This window comes from Zingiber officinale, chromosome 4B (genome assembly GCF_018446385.1).
Source record: "Zingiber officinale cultivar Zhangliang chromosome 4B, Zo_v1.1, whole genome shotgun sequence".
Lineage (NCBI taxonomy): Eukaryota > Viridiplantae > Streptophyta > Magnoliopsida > Zingiberales > Zingiberaceae > Zingiber > Zingiber officinale.
Window position 1 is genome coordinate 113,282,035 of NC_055993.1, and position 24,115 is coordinate 113,306,149.

A 24,115-nucleotide genomic window follows, 5' to 3' on the forward strand; every position below is an offset into this window, starting at 1 on the left:
GAAAAATCTCAGTTTTCCGATTCCGGATTACATATCCTTTTGCTGATGTGTCGGGCATGGAACATTATTCGGGAATCATCGATTATCAAAATCAAACAAGATTTTTGTTGATAACTTTAAATGAATAACTAAGGTTATCGAAAAAAATCTCCAACCAAACGCATCCTCAGGGTGATGATGGATTGACATAACTTTACACTCTAGGTTAGCAATACATTCCTACATGGTCGTTTATGGGCTAACGGGCTATGATTGGGTATTGACCCAGACATGACCTGCAATCCATAATCCCCAAGATCCAATGAGGATTTTAGACAACAATCCTCTATTCAGGTTGCAGGGTGGCTTGGCGATTTACAAACTTCCAATCACTTTGGGAATTTTCAAAACATAGCATATTAAATTAACATGTTAAAAATTCACCTTAACGTACATGTTACTGGTTGGAATAACACAAACAAGCAATACAGACAGCAGTTCCTTACCATCCCTTGTCGATTTGATGGAAGCAGAATGACCTGCTTTGTGCTCTATGTTGTTTAGTTGTTGAACAATCTCTAGTCTACTGTAAACACTCATAGCTCACCATCAGAATAGTCTGGGAACGTAATGCACTTGAAAACTTTGCATTCTGAACATAGAATATAGCCTACCTGAAAGACAAAAAATGATCACATTATGATTCAAAAATGATCCACTGAATAATTTCATCGTTGTTGTTCACTGTTGCTTGATGAAGTTGCTTTGAGTGAATATTTTCTGTGGACTTACAGCTTTGCAGGTCGGGCAACGTCGATAAATTCGACTATTCTCGGCCTTCACATTGTTCTTCTTGCCTTCACAAAAGTCACACAGCAGCCATCCTCTGCCATTGCAGGGTTCACACAGAATTCCAAATTCCTAATGCAGGAATTATAATTCTAGAATTTAGAGCACTAGTTATATGGGGATGCTTTTATAGAGTTGAACAACGATAGAAACAAAAAAATAATAACACACAAAAGTAGCAATGATACACTTTGCATAGAGCACAATAAAAGATACAAGCTGAACTCAAATAGTTGGAACAAATATGCCTGTATATCGGCATTTGTTAGTTTCTAAAATTAATTTAGAAAAATAAAACCAAACCTTGAAATTCTATGCAGTGCACTTGTTTCTGCAAGCTAACCTCGAGTGTATTTAAAAACTGATCACAAGTATGTCCGTTACCTTCCTCAATTCTCAACTAGTTTTGGATTTATTGTTCTTTCAACAAATATTGTGACCAACTCTTATATTTGCAGGAGGTTAATGCAGTGCATCTGCATCAATCCTAGGTTCTCATCAAGTATTTTCCTTTCTTTAGTCTCTCATCCTATCCTATCTTTGTGTTGTATATACAACACAGTGAACTACCCAGTCGACTGAATTTCTCTTCAGTCGTCTGTCCAATCAACTCTACTCCAAATGGAAATTTTTTTTTTGTGAGAAACTTTTTATTTGCTAAAGGTCTTCTGCCAAATGCTTAGTTGACTAAAGCAACCACCATCGATTGAATGAATTCATATCCGGTCAGCTCATCCCAAAACAAATCCTTTATGTTTGTGAGAAGTAGGTCATTAGTCGACTACTTAGCCCTTCGGTCAACTATCCAATTAACTAAACTTCCTTCAGACTAAATTCATACCCAATCAACTCAACTCGAAATAGAACTTTTTCATTTACGAGCATAACATCTAGAGTCAACTACTCAGTCAACTCATGATATCAGTTGACTGATGATAACCCAATCGACTAAATCATTGACTATGACTCACAAATAGCCTATTTCTTGGTCAAGTCTAAACATAATTAAAAAGTTTAACCAAAGCCAAATTACATATTACTCGTAGACTCTCACATCTCATATGTCAAGAGTGTTTACCGTTGAGCTTCTCGTATGTTAGGGTATCTAATCAATTTTGTCCTATCAGTACCTCTTAACTACCAACACCTATTGAACTTTTTCATTCACCAAGTATCCAGACTTTTACTTAGACTTTCTATATTTGCTAACACTAGTTGATTTTCCTTTTTTGTCAGCCCCTTTTGGACTTCTCTTCTACCAAGTATCTAGTTTATTAACCTCAACTTACTTTGACTTTCAACTCACTGAACCCACGGTAATTCGTCAAGCATTTTGTGCTGGCACCCATGGCACTTTATCTACAAACACAATCATTGCCTAACTTAAACACTTGACCAAATACATCAAAATCACATAGTCGAACTCCAGCAATTGGGGCATGATTGCACCAACACTTCTACAAATGAAATGGATGAAAGCAAGGAGTAATGGATCAAGGACTTGCGAGTGGAAATTGAACCTAGTGGAAGAGCCTGGGTTGATTATCAAAGGCTAGTTCATTAACTTTGTGCTTAGAGATCCACCGATCAGGCTAGTAGCTCTTGTTAGAGCAAAAGTTATCATGACAATCTCATGTAACACCTTATTCTAAGCTTTACAATTAACACTGACATCCTAACGGTCATCTCTCTGACTAAGGAAAAGGAAGCACGAGTGTGAACAGTTGCCATCATTTTACTGCATTGGTTTTTAAAATGCAACCTTCCACATGTCTCTGAAATCTATAAGCTTATCGTCATGAAGACCAGCAGTGATTATGGAAAGAGGCCAAGAAGAATATGATACAGCTCGGGACATTAGGGGCATTTTGAAAGTAAACTGCTGGCCTATTATTAAATTAATTTTGACTCAAAATAGAATATCAGATAGGGAATATATTTATGAACTCGAGCAACCATTCGTAAATGATGAAAATGTGATGGTCAGGGAAGTGACCATCTTAACCAATCAAATCCAGCCTGGTTGAACTCATATTCAATCTAAGATGATGCATCTTACATGAAAGAGAGTAAGCTCACAGTATATGTCGTCCTCCATATAATTCAGAGGTGAACATTAAGGACCAGTGAGGTTGACTAAGATTTGGTTGAGCAAGAGAGAAAGGTTGAGATTTCAACTCAACCAAGGTCCAAAACCAGAAGTATCTGGCTGAAGCAAATAGTACTAAGATGGTTATCGATATATCATTCAAATGTTCACTAAATCTGACCAATGGCATCACTTACTAGAAAGACGGGTACACAGAATATATTTCTTTCTTGAGTACAAAAGCGACAAGGAGACTGAGTCAAAATTAACTCATATTTTTGTTTCTTCTTTTACATTATCATATTGAGTATCTTATTAAATTGTTGAGTGAGTATAAAAACTACACCTACTACATATCTAAACAAGCATAAAGAAAAACAAGAGAAGGAGAACGACCAAAAAGGAGGAATTGACAGAAATATAGACAAAGGAACTTTCTTCCTATCTTGCTAATTTTATTCTATCTAATAAGAACAATTCAAGTTGTATTCCAAAGTTGTACATTGTCCAGTCAAAAAAGATAATCTGAACAATTAGGAAGAATAATACACCCAAGAAAAATAAAAATAAATTGAGCTGACATTGAAATCAATTATTTTAGGAATTCCGTTGTTTGGATGTGAAAAATAATTATAATCTGATTTCAATTTTGTTTCTCCAAATAATAGAATTGAAGGGTAGTTTCTAGAGTTTCGATGGAGGAATTAGAATTACAGCCTATTTTAACCAATTTCCATTATACAAGAATTTCAATTATAAATAGAACTTCTAAGATTGTTTTTTTAATTCAAGTCTCAAAATAAATATTCATTCTTATTTGCTCAGATCTACATAGGAGATCAATTCCATTGCAGGTATTGTATCAGAGTAAGGATGTATTTGTTCAGATCTACATAGGGGATCAATTACTTGACATGGGAGATTTCATCATGGTGGCTGAGCCAGTGGCGGATACATTTGGCATCAGGGTTCTTGAGAATTATCAAACACACGGGGTCTAGTTTGATTGAATTCTCGATCGTAATTGAATGTTAGAAACAGAATTCCAGCTCCTCTTTAATGTGTCAAAGAAGCTGTTAAAGAAATCGACTGACCTCTTGGGCCTCCTCCTCGGTCAGAAGTTGTTGCTGGATTTCAGGACTCCGTTCCAAGGGGGCGCTGCAATTGATGGGGGGCAAGCGCGGCTTATTCATCTTCCCTTTTCTCCCGACCACTGCCACCGCCATCGCATCAGAAGCAACGTCCAACGAGGAGGAGCACCGGAAACATTGATAGAGATTTAGCGACCTGTTAAGCATACAGATCGCCGCCATTGCCTCTCCCTCCCTACTCGCTCGCTCCCTCCCTCTCAACGGAGATGCAGATGAGATGGTCCCGACTTGGACTACATAAGTTCGTCCACTACAATTTTTCTACGCCTGAACCTCAATCCAACGGCGCAGTTTCGATCCCCGCCGACCATACCCGCGCATCGACGGCTCTGATGGACGACGATCTTCCGTCAATTGAAAATCAATATACTTAAGTCAATCGGATAGTTAATTGAGTTACTTGATTAAAATATAAGTTGACTAAAAACTCAAAAATAAAAAAAAAAACAACTATACATAAGAAGAATCGTGTAGATCAAACAAAGACGTTTGTTAATTATCTAAAGGAGATAAATTGATGTAAGGAGTCATAATTCATAATTCAACATTAAGTACGCACGTAATTCATCAAAAAAAAAAAATTGCATAATTTATCTTCATCTTCCAACAAAGAAGAGTCATAATTCATTTTCAACATGAATGGGTAATATAAGAACGACAATGAAATTCTCTAATAAAAAAAACGCACTTAATTTTTAAATTTGCCAAAGAGCAAATTTTTCCCATTTTATCCCTCTCATCAACGATTATGATAATGCACTCACAGAATAACACCATTATAATAGTGTATCTCAAAAATGGACATCACTATGATATTGATGTTGTATTTAAAAATTAGCATTACTTTGATATTACATAAATAAATCATAAAATCAATACTATTGTGATGTTGTATTTTAAAAACTAACATCCTAATAGTATTGAATTTTTTTAATAGAACACCACAATAATATCGTTGTGCTTTAAAAACCAGAGTGAATATTAAAAACTAATAATAATAATAATAAATTAATTTAAAAAAAAAAGAGAGAAACCTTCCTTTTCAAGGCAATCACTTTATCTAGAAGTTATCGAACATCACAAAACACCTTTAGCACAATCAATGGTCGAGCTAGGTTGCTCCTAAAGTACGATTGAGTTGGTTATTATGAGGTAGAACTTAATATAATGAATAAAGATCAATTCTTGACAAAGCATAACAAACAACCCTCCCTCCACAATGTCCAACTACAATTTCTCGATTTACCTTCTCACAGATAGTCATAGGGTCGATGATGTGGAACCACTAGAATAACAGATTCTATATTTTGCTACAATGACGAAACCAGGTTAACAATTATTGGGGTTGTAGCTTGGGGTCCCAACAACGGTAAAAAAGGGGGGAAAACTTGGATTTACTATAGAGAAAGGGGAAAAAAGTGATAAATAGTGGAAGGCAGTCTGAGACATCGGTGTCAGCATTGACACTCGTAGCCCACAACCTAAGTATATCACCCGGGTTGACTTCGCAATTGAGTACAATGGGAATTAGCTTCAAAGAGATGGTTTGCACAAAGAACATATACATTTGATTAATAATTCTTTGATATGGTTCATTATACATAAATGTTGTCCCCTCGGATGGGTCTAGTGGCTAGCGCATGAGGTGTTACCACAATGAGTTCTGGAGTTCGAATCTCGGCAAAGCCGAGGTAAATACCTCCCTTATGTGCTAGTCACTATTCCAAAAACTAATAGCCACTCGTAATTTACCTCCTCCGTATTAACCTTGGGACGGATTGGCGAGGGCGCTGGGAGTGAGCGTATTCACCTTTTTGCCACAATTATACATAAATGTTGATTTGCTGGAACTATGGCACCAAACTACTAAACTTAATAAACTTCATTCCTCCAAATGCATGAAGATCACAAACCCCAACTTCATGAAGATCACAACCCCCAACTTGATCACCATTCCTTTCCTCAAGCTCATCCATTTTTATACTCAAATAAATTATACAAGACTGAATAATATTTTTAAGTAATCCACTGTTAAATTATCTTCGTGTATGATATTCGGTTCTGCCGATATGGGAGCATCAGTAACTAGCTCCACATATGAGAATATCATTATCCGGAACTCAAATAGCAGAATTAATATGAAAGAGAGGCTGCCGGTTATGGGTCTGTATTCGATAAATGCCTCATAAAAGCGATCCCAGTAGAAAACTTTTGGTATTCATTTACTCGTGCAATTTTCTAGAGCAATAGGTTTGTAGTCCTTTACATTTGCCCTAAATCCTTCTCCAAATTCTCATATATTCAATTATCCTTCCACTTCACCTCTTCTTTGGCTTCCTACTTGGAATCCTTTTAGTTGATCACTTTGCGTGTGATGAGGGTGATGTTGACAAAATTGACCCTTTACGGGCTGCACGATGCAGGTAGCAACTTGAAAAAGAATCACTAATTATTACTCCAAGTATAAGCATCTGTTGAATATTTTCTGCAAAGCAAATAAAAACTTGTAACAAAATTTGTTCATTCACTGGGGCAAACAATAATACGCTGAGAATGACTTGTGAAATTGGTAACCAGTCACTCTCTATCAAACTAATAGATAGCTGGTCTTCCTGCTGTATCTATCTAATAGATAGAGATGCAAGAAAACTACAAAAGTACTTCATTCAATCGATCGCTATTAGATAGAGTACAACACTTCTCAATGCCAATAGTAGAAACCCCACACCTTTCCTAATTATAAGTTTACCTACAACAACACAACCGACTTATCATCCCTGCCTTCATTACACCATTTTCCTACTCAAAACCACCCTACCACAAATGTCCTTTACAATATGATTAAAAGGCCAAAAAGGATCATTAGCATTTCTAGTATAATGAATAGGAGACCTATTCTTGTACCAGCAAACCTATTCTTCAAGGAATACTGCAATCAAGCAACAAAGTATATCCACATCAGGAGCAAATCTACAGAAATAGACATATACAAGCCAGATATGCATTCTTTCAATAGTTTAACGGCTATGATTGCATTTTGCTTGCAGATGCTGCGGCTATAGCATCCTCCGAATCTATTTGTACCTATACAAAAAAGAGAAGGATCGTCAGAATTTTGAGTAATAAAAGGTGCACCTGGCTCCTGGTTGCTTTGATCTCCTTACCTGCTGTAAGTGTTTCATCAAAGCTTCTTGCAACATTTTTTTCAGTCTATCACAGTCATCAACCATATGGCAAGACTTTCGCATCTCCTCTAATTGGTACCACAAGCGCTCAATGGTCGTGTATGGGAACCATGTCGCTGTCATTCTTTTCCGATTAATCAAGTCAGTCGTTCTCTGTAAAATATAATAGAATATTGTCGAAAGTTCAATGCCACAAATTTTCCCAGATGGATTAGTCATTCAAAAGGAAGAGCAGCAATAGTAAATCACCATGGATGAGAATAGGTCCAAGTACTCTAGCAACATATTTGTAGCTTCAGCAAGCCGACCATAGTCAACATACAGTCTGAACAATGTTGCAGGATCTGGTTCCTGGCCGGTCATGCTCCAGGAAACTTTTCCTCCACCCTAATAAATGAAAACAAACTTGTTATTAAGGGTATGTTTTGTAATGTCACCCTCTTCGTCCAACAGATTATCAAGGCACATGCAAATGAAAGAAACTTGAAAATCAATCCAACTTCAGTTAGTTCATAAAACAAAAAACATGAAGATTAAAAACAATTATTGAGGCATCATTATTATTGTATTACCTTGAACATGTGAACTAACCAAAGAGGAAGCTCAATCTGCGGATCAGTGTGCAGAAATGTTTCGGCAACAATAATTGGTAATCTTCGATGCAACTTTCTATATTTTTCCTGTTAGCATATAATAGATGAGTAAAATTAGCAGAAGTACAAGTAAGAAGATCATTAATCTGTGTATACCATCATACATATATTCTTTTTAGGTTATGCGGCCCCCAGGGCGTAGCGCAGACGGTGGGCGCATGGTATCTCTGGCGTAATGGTCAGGGGTCGATTCTCAGGAACTGACGACCTAGGGTTTACCCCGCCATGCGCCTATGGCTTGTGTACCTGTATGAACCTCCCTCCATATCCGTGGGGCCGGCACTAGGGGGGCCGCTAAGGTAGCGGATCTACCTTTTTTTTTAGGTTATGCGCACTTAACCATTGCATCAATTGTTGTTTAGCATGTTAACAATATCTTGATACGTTTAAATGGGTATGGGTAACCATTAAATGGGTTTGGAATCGATTTGGGAATCCAGTAGAAATTCATGAATGATGATTTAGGATAGGTTGGAGTTTACATGATTGAATAAGTACCCATCTTAACATTAACGGATGGGTATGCATAGAGGAATAATATCCATGTTGAGTATAGATGGATATGGGTATAGATATCTAGACAAATGCAGGGGCAACTCCACAAATTTCATGGGCACCTACTCCTCATCCCTAGTTAGAGCCAAACCTACGTCATAACTATCAGACCATGACCATATCAAGTATAGCTCAACACAGATGAAACGATGGTACCATTTCAAGGAGATATTGAAATTAGCATTGAAACAAAAATTCCAACTTGATTTACTACTCTGCTTTTTTACACACAAAGGATGATTTGTTACCAATTAAATAATTCCTACTTGATTGTGTCATTACTCTACTTTAACATTATTTTAAATATAAATAGATTCCAAAGTAGATCTGCTTGAAGCCACATACAAGATACTGCTCAAGTGTTTCCCAGTGGTCAGTTCCCGGAATTTTATGAAAATTCGAGCTAGCAATAATTTTGCCTTCGGAATATGTCTCCTCCTCAGAATATCCCAACAGATGATTATTAGTATCGACATTGCTCCTGCAAAAAAAAAAGGAAAGAAATCTAAGACTTCAAAAAAGGCACATTTCTACCACCATCAAATATGCAATTTAGGTGTTCATACAAAGTTCAGAGAGAAAAGCGGGGAAAAGTATGCAGTTCGAACTTACACTATGACCGTAGGTCCAACTCTATTCGAACAACATTTTTGAGAGATTGCAACAAAAGCGCGCTCCAACTCCCTGTTAAACATCTAGCTTATGTCAATGGCAGTCAAAATATACATAGAATTTTAATCTGGAAATTAGTTAGAGACTATGAAGCTACCACTGAAGTTTTGTACCCTTCCAGAAGTTGACAATAATGGTAAATGCCATGTCATACATATTTTCCTCGATCAAAATATCCACAAGGTTGACAAGCATTTGTTTTCCTATAAGACAGAGTAAGGGCTAGGAGTAAGAGCATTTGGACTCTACCAAGTCTAGAATAAAATCTCCGACAATTGAATATTAACAGAATCTAAGCTAAAGAACACACAAAATGCCAAAAGGATTGAACCATTGAAAATTTTGCTGACATACAGTTCATTACCTGAAAACTTAAATTTACTACTGACAAGTGAAAGAATATGTTGAGCTTTAGTTAGAATGTATTCCTTCTCGAGCATTTCAATATCTACTGCACAGTTTATGCCTGAGGCCTCATTGGAGTCACTAGCTGAACATGGTGAAAGAAAGAAGAGAAAGATTTGCATCATATTTATATAGTAAAGAACAAAAAAAACAAGAAATAAAGCAAAAACATCTGAACTCACAGATTTTTGACAAGACAATTCGAGGTCTTTTATTTGGTGACATCTGATAATTTGTATGGTCATTCCCAGACTGAGATTCCATCCAAGCATAAGCATGATCAACCTGTTGCAGAGCATTGATTGAGGAAGACAAGGCAGTTAACCTTTCTTGCAACACTGAAGAATATTGGTGGCTTCCGTCCAAGTTAGCCTCTTTCTTGAGTCTAATAGAATAACGATACATATAGCCAGCAGCCTTTCTCCAATTATTTTGATTAGCTTCAAAAGCATATAATAGTTTGTATATGTTTGGCTTTGCAAACACATCTGAACGTTCAGCCTGCAAACATGAATTTCAATTAATACTCTTTGAATATAATGAATATGATAAACAAAAGCAGAGCCATTCCAGAAGATTAAACATTTAAACCTTCCAAACAAGCTCCTGTTCTACTTTTTCCAGCAATCCAACAAATGGGAGCCCACCATCACAAGCAACCTGTAAAAATTTGTCACTTGCAATCATAAAGTTCAAAAGAGAAAGCGACCATAAGCTTATATGGATCTTAAATAGGATAGCATTGTTGAAAGGTAAAAATTTAATAGAAAACAGACAATTAAGTGCATGATAAAGCGCAGAAAGTTAATGAATTGCAACAACTCTTCCAGATAGCATATAATCAACAAGGATTTCAATCAATGAGTTCAGACACATTCAAAGGTGTCAATTATGTGAAACAAAGGGCTGCCAAATTCACTTGCAACTTTGCATTCACTTTCTTATTCGTGGCCACAAACTATTCGGTATCAATACCAAATGACATAGCACATAGCATAGCATGAACAAGCGCATAACATAGCAACATTCTAGAGCAAACAATGCAATATTATTCGTAAAGAATTATATGGATTTTCTTTGGTGTAATCATTCACATAATTTTACACCATTTTTGATAGTAAATCCTATCAACTGAGAATACTGTCAACCTGGATTGATCTAATTATTAAAGAGATTGATGGTTTTTTGTTTAATCAGACTCAATGATGCATCTCCCAAGATAGCATCTCCATTTCCAATATGTATGATTATGTTTTCAAATTTGAATGAAACTGATATAGATTTTTAGTAGAAATATTGTCTACTGACCCTTAGCTCAGGTCATTTAATATTTTATATTAAATCAAGACATTATGTGATTTTCAAAGCTCAATGTTTTGTATACAGGAATTGATTTTTTTGGTGGATCAGTGTTCATAAAATTTATAATATTCAGAACTCGGATGAAAGACCAGCAAATATAACATATCTAGCAGTCAGAACATATAGAAGAAAGAACCTTTGTAGCATAATTCTCACAAAGTACAATAACAAAACGGCGTAAGCAAATGTATCTGCTCTCATCATCTGGATTTGAAATTATTGCACAGTAGGCATCCCTATAATGCTTCAGATCTAGTGAGAATCTAAAGACATTTGCCCATAATTGCCCTCGAACTGTCTCATATTCAGGAAGTGCATTATTACTGTTTTTCAAGACTTCATCAACTTGTTCAAGTGCAGCTAGAGCAAACTCACAAGCTCCTTCACTCGCACCATATTGCTCAAACAGACGCATTGCCCATTGATAGTAATGAAGTTTCCAGATTGCTCCTGATTCACATTCCTCTAAAAACCAATGGCAGTAGAAAGAAGTTAAACAATGAAGCTCATCATGCATCAACATATTGACCAGAAATAACTAACCAGGATACTGGAATCCAGTTTGAAAAGAGAGGTTTTTCAAATACTTTGGAGATTCAGCACCAGATGCAGCTCTTGGTCGACATATGTAAAATAAATTTCAGATGCAAGCAAATTTAGTAAATGCGTGTATCATTATAAATCAATAAAGAACAGTCCTACTACCAACTTAATGCCACACACATATAGCTTTACATACTTTTACTTAATTATGGCACACCCTATTTCATGCAGAGCCAGCTCAATGAGAACCAATTACAATAAGATAAAACAATATGAATACCTACCTGAAGAAAGAGCACAGAGATTCATGCAGCTTTTGCTCTTTTGGGACTCCTTGTAGAGTACTTTGTGAAAGAACAAGACAATATCCCAGAAGATGATGACATGCACTCAATTCACCATCTGATATTTGAGTACTGATAGAATGCTTTCTACTTCTTGAATAGTGATCCATAATTACAAATAGGTTCTAAATTTATGATTAAAATGAAACAAACCAGATCAGTAAATTAATGCCAAAACATGAAAATTAAATAAATTTGCATTGGTTTAAAATAAAATAGAATGGAAAGAAAATACCTCAGAAGCCACATATTGCCCATGGTGGAGCAGAAGTGAAGCTAGTTCAATTATGAGATTTGAGGTAGTGTGTTCAACAACAGTGAAGCTTGATGAAAATGAACTACAGAAATTGTGCACTAATTGGTTTAATTTGCTAAGGTCAGGCAAAGAGGTTGAATCAAGAACTTCCAATCCTTCAAGTGAGTTTGGGAACTCAAGTAGACAAGCCAATGTAAAATCAGCTGAACCTAGTTTTCCATTCCAAGGCCTAACCATTTTGGTACCTGTTGACAGGATAAACAAATATTTTTAGACAAACATTGGGGAACAATGAAACAACAATCAAGGTGCTAAAAATACATAGCATAGCATCAGTCTAATTGTAACCAAACTATTTCAAGTAATAAGCATCAAAATAATGCACTAAAGACTACATAGCATAGAAATTTAATTATAAAATAAAATAATTAAAAATCGATTCTTGAAATCAGAATATAAAATGACAATGTACACATGTCCTTACTAAGGATTAATATTACATTTTTCTGAGAATCTTGACAAGAACTCTGTTTTCCTTCTTAGCCCATGGCCTATCCCCATTCAACCTTATCAAGTCCAAACCATATGGAATACCAATAAATAAACCAACAGAAACCACTGAAAGATTTTGCAAAATTTTGATTTGGTTGACCGTTTATCTCCAAAGCTTGAGCTATTCAAAAAAGACCAATATGTGCATTTATAATCATAGAACTCCTTCACCCATGAGCAATTAAATTTGATTTTGGCTAGATTCAATGGCTCAAACCTAACAGATGAAGCCACTCAACTTTGTACAGGTGTAAACTATTAACGTAGAAAAAATTCAAACTCAAGACAACTGCTCTGACACTATTTCGATCATTTTAAAATTGTATAAGGTCAAAGTCAATGAGAAAATGTTCACTAAATTGATGCACAAATTAAAAATAATAAATAATTTTTTAAAAAAATAAATCGTCTGAATAGAATAAACCAGTATATGGTCTAAATAATCCAAACTTATAACCCACTAGGGCAAAATACCATAGATGCCACAATTATTGGTCATTGCTATAACTTTGGCCCCTTGCAGAAAATTACTTGAAATCCACATGTTATTGTTTCACTCCTAGTAGCATATCATTCTCAAGACTTAAAAATGCATGGTTAGTATATAAGGATTCAGTTTTAGCAAGGACTGCACACTAAGAATGGAGGACACAAGTATCTTGACTATACAATTGATTATCAACAGAAAGAGCACATTTGGTAGAATTGTAACCATAGAAGAAGATCCAAATCAAATTGTATACGTTTGTCTTGCATTTGTCGTATGGTAGAGAGATGATGAGAAGAGTACCAGACCAGATAATTGCAAGGCCAATAAAAGAAGCCCTCTATAATTGTTTCACTCATTAAACAAATAAATTCGATGCAATTATCCATTTGAAGGTTCTCTCCCCTCTGCCATGAGATCATTGATCAATGCATGCTGCCTAACAAGATCAGAATTGAGACTAAAATTATCTTGCATAGTACCATCCCATGATATTTGCCATTTGAGGCAACAAATCTTGCTTATGCTACTTCAAGTGGTATCAGAGATGAAATTTCGATTAAATCACTTGTCATCTTCATCCACTTCTGTCATTGTCCAGTCATTATTTTCCTTACAACCCGCATATCAGTGCATTACTTTTATTCATACTCCATGAATCCCTCACCTAGAAACAACAATTAATCCCATCTCCACACAAAATAATACAATCCAATCCATTCTCTTACCCTAATGCCATCTTGATCAAATTAATTCTCCGCATCCAGCTACTGACCCCCCTTCTACAATCTTATTTTGTGATATTATTAACTTGTGTGCTCAATTAAATGTCACACCATGTCCCTAGTTTAATTTATTTAATATTTCCCCACATAGCTTCTTACCTTTTCCCCTAATAATCCTGACAATTATTTCCATCCAAAACAATTAGCCAACAAATGCATATTGCTCCTCCCCTTTCTATGGAAGTGCTGATTAAGTCCCAGCCAAGCAACATTATACCCAGCAACCCCAAGATCAGAAACACGATTTTCCTAGAAGCCTCAAAAGCCAAAGCCCATCATCCACCAGCATGATTTGCTCAAGTGTGCTCAAAACAAAACTATTAAGAAAGAAAAATTGGGTATAAATTTTAGGAGCCATGCAGAATTTTATAAGGAGAGTACCTTTGAAAGATCGTTCAAACTGAATGATCAGAATTCAAAATAACAGGAAAAAACTTCAACATCAGACCGGTTTGCCTCAGTCCAATACAAGTGCAGTCTTTCATAAATTTGTTTTATTTATTTTGTTGGCTAGTTTAAATGTTTTGTGCAAGTAATTAATTCCACTCGCCCCAAACACCAAAAATATCTATCAGATCCTAGTCTTAATATCTAACAAGCATATTTATTAACAATACAGAAAACATTATGCTTATTATTATATTTTATTATATCAAATCATGTCAAATATACCAGGAAAACATAGTGCAAATGGAAAATCTTTGAAGATTTGCAAGAGATATTTCTGTGAAATTGCATATGTAACCAAGAACATGGGTCTCTTCAACCCCAATATGAAAGAGAATAGATCTTCATAAGACATTGGATCCTCCCTTGTGATTGTCTAATTATGGTGTTTTAACTTTTAATGGCTTGGCAATACGCTTTAATTTAGGTTTTTTTTTTTTTTTGATCATTTGCTTGAGTGTGAAGGATTCCTTATGTGATTATGGAGATTGAGATAATCAAGCATAGATGGACTTCATAGATCAAGTGTGGAGTATATGGAGCTTCAACCTAGTGGATGGCCATCTAAGCTTGAAGGACCCAAGATTTGTGCACATTGCAATCGTTCGGGTTTTCTCTAGATGATTAGGATAGAATTTAGCTTTTAAGTCGAGTTTATTATTTAAGGAGCTTCATTCTAGTTCTTATAGGATGTTTGAAACGTTGTTTTAAGGTTTCAGATTGTCCCTATGCTTTTGGATAGTCGACCAACCTGAGATAACAGAAATATGCCTTTGATTGAGAAGGTGAATCGACCAAAAAAATCTATGTTTGGTCAATCAAATTCATATACTGGAATTGAGCAGATCCAACATTTTGAGCTTCTAAACATTGGGACTCAAACAAATAAATTACAAATATCAATGAGTTGGTCTACCAAAGCACTTGGAAATAAACATTAAAGTTTCATTCAAAAGTATTTTTTTTATCTTTTGGCATAAGAAGACAAAATATCTTTAAATATCTTCCATCTTACTCTAGTGTCAAAAATAACACCACGGGACTTTGAAAACAAATGCAAGGTTTCTTAATTCAATTTAAAGATCTCTTGGCAAATTCTCTTATCATCTTAGGGTTAGATCTCGTCTATAGAGGAAAAGGATTTCTACACATCTTGTATTCATTATTTATCTTCATGAGAGTGTTATTGCTTGTAGAGGGACCTAAAAGCAATCTGATTGAATTGAATAATTTTCTAGAAGATCTATAGCAATGACAGGAACTCAATAGGTAGGTCATGAAGTAAGCAGGACTCAATGGTTTGCTCAGTTAGAGGAAGTCTAGCATGACAATTTGCTTTAGCTAGGGCGGGATCTAGATCAAGAGTTTGCTCAACTAGAGAGTCTAGTTGAGAGTTCTTCATGGTGCACTTTGTAGTCAATCATTTGAGGAGGTCTAGCAGTCTATACAACCCATTATAGAGGTTACTCTATTTTCTTATTTGAAGAAGCAGATTAGTGAATTGGAGTAATGCATTAGATGTGTTATACATTATAGACATAACTTATAATGCATGATTTTCAAACCATGTTATATCATCTTGTTAATTGTGCTTATTGTTTTATAATTTCCATTGAATTTATTTTCACACTTTCATATTTTATCACATGGACACACTACACTGATGTATTTAACAGGTAGTTTGAATTTGTTTTCCTTCAAATAAAATTATCATTTATTCACCTCTCTAGCCAGACCATATTGATGCTAACATTTAGTATCAAAGCTACGCATTCAGTTAAAGGCTTTGCATTCTCCAAAAATGATCAGCAATCAAGAAGGTTTATCTACCAATCATTAGCCATTAATTTTTTTATTAGCTGACATAGTGAAGGGGAGCCTTACCGCAATGGTAAAACTATTATCGTGTAACCAGGAGGTCATGAGTTTGAGTCGCGGAAACAGCCTCTTGCAATGCAGGGTGAGGCTGCGTACAATACATCCTTCCCCGGGACCCCACATTGAATAGAGTTTCCTACATCGAGCTGCCCCTTTGGGATATAGTGATTGGACTTTGATGTGATGTTAGCTTAGAAAAAGAGAGATGAAAAACCAAGAGATAAAGATGGGGATCTCAGTGAGATGAGTAGATAAGAGTAAAGCATATAGAAGAACGCATGACCAAGAAGCGCAACATATAGTTTGATTTATGGCTTTCTGAAAGAAGACTTACAAGAATGTCATTTACATGGCACATACAATGAGAAGATAGCAAAGTGAGATCTCCTAAGACCACAACTCAACACATTCCAGATGCAAAATTGGAGAGATTAAAGCCCAAATGCACTCCGGGTACAAGGAAATTCTCAATGGGCTTACGATGATTAGAGAAGAAGTGACCAAATATGAACTCCTAAGTTCTCAATGGGTTTCTGAAGAGTACTCTATAGACAAATCGTGGGTGCATTTTCAATGTCCAAGGATTTAGGAGTTTGTAAATTGGAGAGCATGTTCTCTACAATGGAACGACACAAAGTCCTCCCCACATTGACATAAAGCCAAGAAGGAAATAGCTTTTGTACCTAACAATCATCATCATCATCGTTGGACAATGATTCCCACATGGCATATATAGTAAATAAATAATGAGGGGGAAAAGTATAAGAAAATGTGATATGGTGAGGATGATCAAGAGAAAAAGAAATTCAACCAAATCACCACGTGATTCAAATAAAAATAAGAAAGGGCATATAAAGAGTGTTGCTTAGAATTACAAAAAAGAAAAGGGAAGAAGAAAAAGCAAAAAAAAAAAAAAAGACACTCAAGGCTATGTGAAGTGACTCAGACACATTGGATGAGGAGTCTACTCAAAAAGTATTCATGCATGAGAACCTAAGCCACAATCAATAAGAGAATGGAAGCTCAAGGAGAAACATCAAGTAGAAGTAAAAGTGAATATAAGGTAAAAGATTTACATTATGATCAATTGCTTGAGTTAATAGATGAATTATTAAGCAATAACAAAATTCACAAGGCCAAGCCTAGAAAAAGAATTGAAAACACTAGACAGATTTCCTTTCTACTATTGGTGAAAAAACATGATTCCAGGGTTAAAAAAGTAGGACTAGAAAATGAAACTTAAAATTTCAATTCAATGAGATGAAGAAGACTTTTCTCATGGCTTTAAGTACATTGATATGATCAGAGAGAGCTAAAGAAGAAGCTATAGTGAAGTTGAATTGAGATACACATCAAAATCTAAGGAAAAGGAAACCATATCTTTGATTACCAAATGTCAAACCAAGACTTTAAAAACAACACATGGACCATTCGTGTGTCAGAATGCTACTAAGAGAATTTAGACTTGAAAGATTAGCAAGTAATGAATCCCTTAAGAGCATTTAGTTAATTAATCTCAACATATTTTGAGTATCAAAATTTATTGCTTCATCATTTTAATAAGGATCGGGTGCATCAATAAATAAGGGAGAGATTATTGGTTCCTACCTTGTGAATGTGTAAGTAATGTTGGTATTTATGATTCATACGTTTACTTTGTTTGAGCTGAACATTTTGTTATTTGGTTGGCTATCATTCTTTATTGTCACAAATCATACTTGTTGTATGCATTTGCAAGCTATATCTGATGCTTCAATGATTTTTGTGCTAACATATTGTGAATTCATAATAATATTTGACATAAGCTTGCTTGCCACATATCGGCATACACTTCATTTGCATGATTTATATGTTTCTTATACTTAATTACTTTGTATTTTATTGTAATAATATACTTTGATATCATTTAGATATATTTTAGAATCAAATGATGATTCTTTATAAACACTTAGCACCTAGTGATTTATTATTCAAGTTAAGAAAAGTTCAACTTTCATTATATCACCACATTTAGAAATTAATTTGATCTTAGAATGATCATCTCCCTCATCTAAATTAAGAAGAGCTATCTTTGATTGATGATTACATATAAAATGGTATAAGATGAAAGGTTTTAGTTTGATAAATTAAAACTTAATGAATTTTAAGCCTTTGTATCAAAGTTCCTTAAACTTAAAATTTTCACGGTTATATATTTTCCATAGGTAAAGGATATCAAAATACTCATGTCTCTAAAATTTTATATCTTCTATAATTTTGTAAAATCTTTTAGGGGTTCTAAAAATCAATTCCAGAATTTTTTAAAACATTAATCGGCCCTCGTCCAAGTGGAAGTTGGTCAACACTCACTTTGCAAGAAATTGTGCAGAAAACCCCAAAAGCATATTTTTAACAATTACGGAAAGGTTTTGGGACAAACTTGATTTATATCATCATGTTTGACCTACATATTTTCCCATGCTTAAATTAAAAAGTTTATATTTTCCATGATTGTTTCAAAGGGGACAGTAAGTAGATGCATGAATCTTATGGGAAGAATTCCACACTTGCATATTTAAAATGCTTCTATGATATATTTTCCAATTCATTGATTCGAGGGTATGGGGTTTCATTGAATGCCCAGATTAAGGGAAAGCTACTATTACGAAGATTTAGTTTCCCATTGCTTTTATGTATTATTATTGGTTTTTGTGCCCCTAACTTAACTGATTGTTAAAAACCAAAAAGTGAGATTATTAGATCACTAGTTCATGCCTTATGGTTAAGTCTAACTATGGTGTTTTAATGGTTTGTCAGGACGTCTTTAGTTAAATGTGTGGTGTGAAGCACTCCTTATGTGATTATAAACATTAAGGTGATGAAGCTTAGATGATGGATTTCATGGATCGAGTGTAAAGTTGGATAGAAGTTTGATCTCGTGGATGGTCGTTTAGATTGAAGGACCCAAACACCCATGTGTTGATTGTAATCCTTTGGGTTTGTTTGAATCAACTGTAATGAGATTTTGGTTTTAGGTAGAGTTTGTTATATAGAGTGTTTCATCCTTGTTCTTAGAGGATGTCTAAAAGGTTGTTTCAAATTGTGGTCAACTGTAAGCTTTGATCAACCAGACTTTGGTCAACCAAACTCTATATTTGATCAACTAAATTCTTGTTCTGGAATTTAGCGTTGCATGACATTATTTTTTGGTCAAGCAACATTCGGAGTTTTTGAACATTGAGACTCCATCTGTCATATTACAAAAATTGGTCGACCTAAGAAAGTTTGTTATGTTGTATGTTAATTTTATTGTTGTACTATCTCAGCTGCATTTATTATTCAACAAGTAGTTTAAGTTTGTATTGTTCCAAGTAAAATTAAGTATCAGCTACACCCCTTTAAGCCAAACCACATTGATCCTAACACTTCTAATTGATACTTCTTTGTATTATTTAATATATATACATATATAAAATATAATGATTATTATGTATAGTTAAAATATTTGTCCTTTTATTAGAAAACACATACGCATTGATCCTCACACTTCTAAGTGATGCTTGTTTGTATTATTTAAAATATATATATAACTTTTATGCATCATTAAAATATTTATCATTCTATTAGCTAACATATACAAGCAAGATTTGAAATCTCAACTCAAGTCAGGTTCGATCCTGAATTGGAATATTAAGTGTTGGGTGTCTCTGTTGGTGGTCATGCCAACGCCAATAAGTGAAGGAGGCAAAGGAGAACTAAGGAGGGAGGAGGATGAATTGTGTAACCATAGAAGTCAATGGAAGCCCTCGTTCATTGCCTCATCGTCTCGCATTGTGGATAAATCTCCTTAATGACAAGATTTGTCTCCTCTGCAATGTTTTTATCTCCTCTATCGGCACACGGTGTGAGACAATGTGGAAACCCTCATTATCGCCTCATTGTCCCTCATCACATTGCGGGAGAAGTCATTGACAGGTTCCATTAATCAAGGATTGGCATGCGGGTCGAATGCCGACCCTAGGCAAAGGAGATGTTGATGACAGGTTCGCTTTTTCGTGCAAGTTTGCTCAAGTTCGTAGTAGGTCCATTCATTATTTCATTTGTATCGGCCAATTCCACAAGTTGGTCAACCGTGCTTATCGGTGTTCAACTAGCATAGAACAATATTCTAATCCTTACATACAAGTATAGGAGGGAGGAAGAAAGGGTTAGAGTAACAACAGAACAAACAAGAGGCTAAGGAAATGATTTTCTTTTCTAAGGAAAAAGAAAAACTAGTTAATGTAGAAAATTAACAAAACCAACAAAATTAAACAAGGTAATTTCAATTCTTGTTCATGCATTGTTGAAAGCTCCATGCATTGATCGGGCAATTCCTCGTAATTTTCACTTTAGTTTGGAATGGATCCAAAAAGTGATGGGATTCATTGCTTAGTAACAGATTTTTTTTAGATGGACTCATGTGAACTGTCAATCTATATGTGCCTGATTCACCCAGCCTCACGAGTGAATCTGAGTTACTACATGGATTCACTTGAGTGGATCCAAATTGGTTAGGGTATCTAGAATGACGATTGCTACACACCACATTAAGTAACATCGTGGTCTGCGAGGATGAATAAAGATACGACAAAGGCATGATCACCAACAGAAGGGAAAGTATACAAAACAACCTTAAAATTTTGAGTTTGGAAAACCAAGTCTTGGAAACCCAACTGCAGTTACAGAGTCAATGGATGAATGCATGTTGCACTATGAAAAACTAGATGGGGAATTAATTGCAGTTTGCAATGTATCTCCACGTAATGCAACTTTCAACCAAGCAAAGGCAAATAGGAAAAAAAAGGCAAATAGGCACATACCTATATTCAGTAAAGAAAGACGAGAACCAAAATCCTCCAAAGACTGCTGTGTAGTTGGTACAGTTCCCATAAAATGGATCACAAGCCATTTAATAATTACTTCCTGAATTGCTGGAATTAATTTGACCTTTATTCTATTCTTGTCCACCTGTGGTAGATTTACCTGCATAAACAGATTGCAAATAGAATCAATGGAACTTATGTAGGACAAGTAAATTAAAATAATCCTGCTCAGTTCAACCTTTATAGAGCACACCATATGAAGTATACCATGGCCATTCGACCAACATCTTGGTGAAACAAAGAATGGAATGCCTAAGAAAGACTGCAGTTATATGATATCTTTCCATACATCCTACAGCTATGCAGGCATAAAAATTACAAGTGGCAACCAAGTCTGCCATATTAAAATATCTAGATCACCGCTACACAAACAAGTAACAATCAATAATGCATTGTACAAAAAACTAAAAAATCAGCAATAAAAATAAAGCTTCATGATTGTTTGCTCTGGTGGTAAGTGAGCTAACTCCAAAGGTCCTTCCACCAAAGTGCAGGAGTTTGAATCTATATAACAGCATTGTTAGAATGGGTTTATCCTTGTTGCTCACACTCAAAGAATAGTCTCACATGCAGTCTAGTGTAGGGACGCTTTGTGATCAAGACTAGAAAAAAAATTAGTGGAAAGGAACTACCTGTGCACTAATGTTGATCAAATAGCGAAGCAGTAATAGTGAATCAAAGGCAGTCTCAAACATTACTCTTGCGACTTGTGATGTAGCCTGGATCAATAGGACAGAATTGACATTGTAGATGGATTTTGAATCAACTGTCTTAATGGTACTATGCAGGTCCAAATAGGTCAGGAACTTCTCTATGGTATCTAAAACCCCAGCCCAGTTGGTTGCTCTTGAACATAATGAATTCAGAGAGATCAACATATCAACTGCAAATTTCCTCTGACTTCTGTGAGCTGTTTGTTGACTTGTCCAAGTAGCATCAATTCCAATTTGTTGTATAAGAGGTGTCATTGAAGAAGAATATCCATATTCTATAATCTTTAATAGCTGAGAAAGTATATCTTCTGATGAGGTGACGGGATTGACAACAGATTCATAATATAATGCACTAGCAGCTCCGCCTAATTGATGGCTTATGTAGCTCATGCATCTAAGCATTTCAAGTAGTAGTTCAGAATCAATATCTTTGTCTTGTGTCCAAGAACTTCGTCGATTGTGAAATTCATCAGAAAACCCTGAAACATGATAATCAGAACTGATTAATTATTAAGTAAACCATGACAAAATTTCAAACAATCCAAGAAACAGAAATTACCAAACACCATGTAACCAACCATATATAAGCTGTTCAATTCCCTCCAAAGATCGGAATAAAGAAATTGAGTTTTTCCTGATCAAACCAACTACATCCATTGAAGCATCAACAAAGACAGCATATGGTGCACTGTACTGACACCAGTGGTGTAAAAATTGCGTGCAAAAGGACTTCCAGAAATGAACTGTTGCAACTGTGTTGTTAGCAGTTCCCTAATGTCAAAAAAAGAAACAGATCACACACTTGGTCAGGAAAGCCATGCAGTAGAACCTTTTGTGCAAAAAAATTAGGCCCTACCTCCCCTTCCATTATTGCAAAAATCTCCTTTTTCAACCCATCCAATGTAAGAGAATGGAACTCATATTCAGATATGTATTTCTTGTGCTCTAGTAAAGTGGCACGCAGAGCAGAAGTATGATAAATGCCAGGTTGCAGCAATCTTCGCAAAAAAATTGATGAAACAAAATTAGCATCTTGATCCTGAAAATGAAAGTAAGCTCTTATGATTTCAGAAGAATTAATCTGAAAGAAAATAAATGAAATGAAGACTTCAAGATGAGTGCCAAAGAAACATAGGAAATCCTGCCTCGAGTATCTAGCAATAAGATGGAATTGTTTATGAATGTTTCAAAATCATCACTATAAGCAGATACAAAAAAAAAAAAAAAAAACAGTTACAATTGGCATTGTTGTAGACCATATTGAATTTTTTTGGGGACAAGGTTTGAAGTTTGGGACCGCTTTCCTTAATTGGATTGGTTCCATTTTGGTGTTGGAGTGTTGACAGAGTCAGCATAGATCAATGGTGCTGAACTGATGCAACAGTGGAGAAAGCAGAATAGGAAGAAGTGGGAGAAGTGTACTAGTGTTGTCCTGTCATGTGATTTTAATTTCTATGCGGCTACATAATCCAAAACAGTTGTTTCCCAATCTCTCATGATCATCTATCTCAATTTACCAAGCTGTGATGTTGTTAAACAAGTACATATCAGATAGAACAACAACAACAAAGTATTATCCTATTAGGTAGGGTCGGCTATATGTCGGCTATATGCAGAGCTGGCCTGGGATGGTCAAGATGGGGCCAGCACACGACCCCACCTCCGACGGGGCCTGCTTTTTTTTAATTTTTTAATTTCTTTTAAGATGCTAACAAAAAGTGTTCATTGAAAAAAATAATAAATTAAAAAAGTGAGGCCCACTTTTTTTTTGTAATTTTTATATATTTTTTAAAGTAAATGTAAAACAATGTCCGTGTAAAAATAAAAAATAAAAAAGATCTAATTATAAATTCTAAAACATTGTGGATTTCTTTTTTGCAAAAGTATCCAAAAAAAACATGCACGGAGCAGTTGCCTTTTCTTCCTTCGGTCTTTTCCTATTTCTATCTCCCTAATCCTAAAATCCCTAAACATTAATTTAATTTATGTGTTCTGTTAATGAAATTATTTTTATAGCATCGATTGTATTATTTTTTATATAAATACAAAAGGCCTATATTTTTTTTTTGCACCAGACCCTTCATATATGAATACTTCTACGTGAGCCCTATCTTCTACTATATCATCATTTATATTTAAATAAATTTGATCTTGTTTTATTGTTGCAAACCAAGTTTTTTTTTATCTTCCTTCTTTGATATGCAAATTGGTCATAGTTTCACATGCTTAAATTGAGCATTTATATCATCTTAAACATGTCTCCCGAAGTTTCCCTTAATAGAAGCAACCCGACTTTCTCTCTAATA

At 35.1% G+C, this 24,115-nt stretch overlaps 2 protein-coding genes across 2 annotated transcripts in view; both read right to left on the reverse strand.

Annotated features, from left to right (window-relative positions):
- Positions 1 to 353: 353 nt before the first annotated feature.
- Positions 354 to 4,301, reverse strand: LOC121976092. The gene is made up of 3 exons (XM_042528097.1): positions 4,012 to 4,301; positions 772 to 900; positions 354 to 653 (listed from the first exon to the last, which is right to left on the reverse strand). Exons 1-3 carry the CDS (start codon positions 4,228 to 4,230, stop codon positions 576 to 578), a joined length of 426 nt encoding a protein of 141 aa, XP_042384031.1. The 5' UTR covers positions 4,231 to 4,301; the 3' UTR covers positions 354 to 575.
- A 2,307-nt stretch (positions 4,302 to 6,608) lies between these two features.
- The window catches only part of LOC121976093 (nuclear pore complex protein NUP160-like), a 31,884-nt gene continuing 14,377 nt past the window's right edge, over positions 6,609 to 24,115 (reverse strand). Inside the window, exons 6-23 of the mRNA XM_042528098.1 lie at positions 22,666 to 22,848; positions 22,388 to 22,580; positions 21,729 to 22,288; positions 21,034 to 21,196; positions 12,023 to 12,288; positions 11,728 to 11,912; positions 11,444 to 11,514; positions 11,037 to 11,365; positions 10,130 to 10,198; positions 9,721 to 10,039; positions 9,498 to 9,623; positions 9,231 to 9,336; positions 9,074 to 9,145; positions 8,807 to 8,942; positions 7,826 to 7,933; positions 7,503 to 7,640; positions 7,233 to 7,406; positions 6,609 to 7,152 (exon numbers count right to left, since the gene is read on the reverse strand). Coding sequence (XP_042384032.1) covers positions 7,093 to 7,152; positions 7,233 to 7,406; positions 7,503 to 7,640; positions 7,826 to 7,933; positions 8,807 to 8,942; positions 9,074 to 9,145; positions 9,231 to 9,336; positions 9,498 to 9,623; positions 9,721 to 10,039; positions 10,130 to 10,198; positions 11,037 to 11,365; positions 11,444 to 11,514; positions 11,728 to 11,912; positions 12,023 to 12,288; positions 21,034 to 21,196; positions 21,729 to 22,288; positions 22,388 to 22,580; positions 22,666 to 22,848 — 3,258 coding nt within the window. The 3' untranslated portion in view covers positions 6,609 to 7,092. The remainder of the gene's footprint in view (positions 7,153 to 7,232; positions 7,407 to 7,502; positions 7,641 to 7,825; positions 7,934 to 8,806; positions 8,943 to 9,073; positions 9,146 to 9,230; positions 9,337 to 9,497; positions 9,624 to 9,720; positions 10,040 to 10,129; positions 10,199 to 11,036; positions 11,366 to 11,443; positions 11,515 to 11,727; positions 11,913 to 12,022; positions 12,289 to 21,033; positions 21,197 to 21,728; positions 22,289 to 22,387; positions 22,581 to 22,665; positions 22,849 to 24,115) is intronic.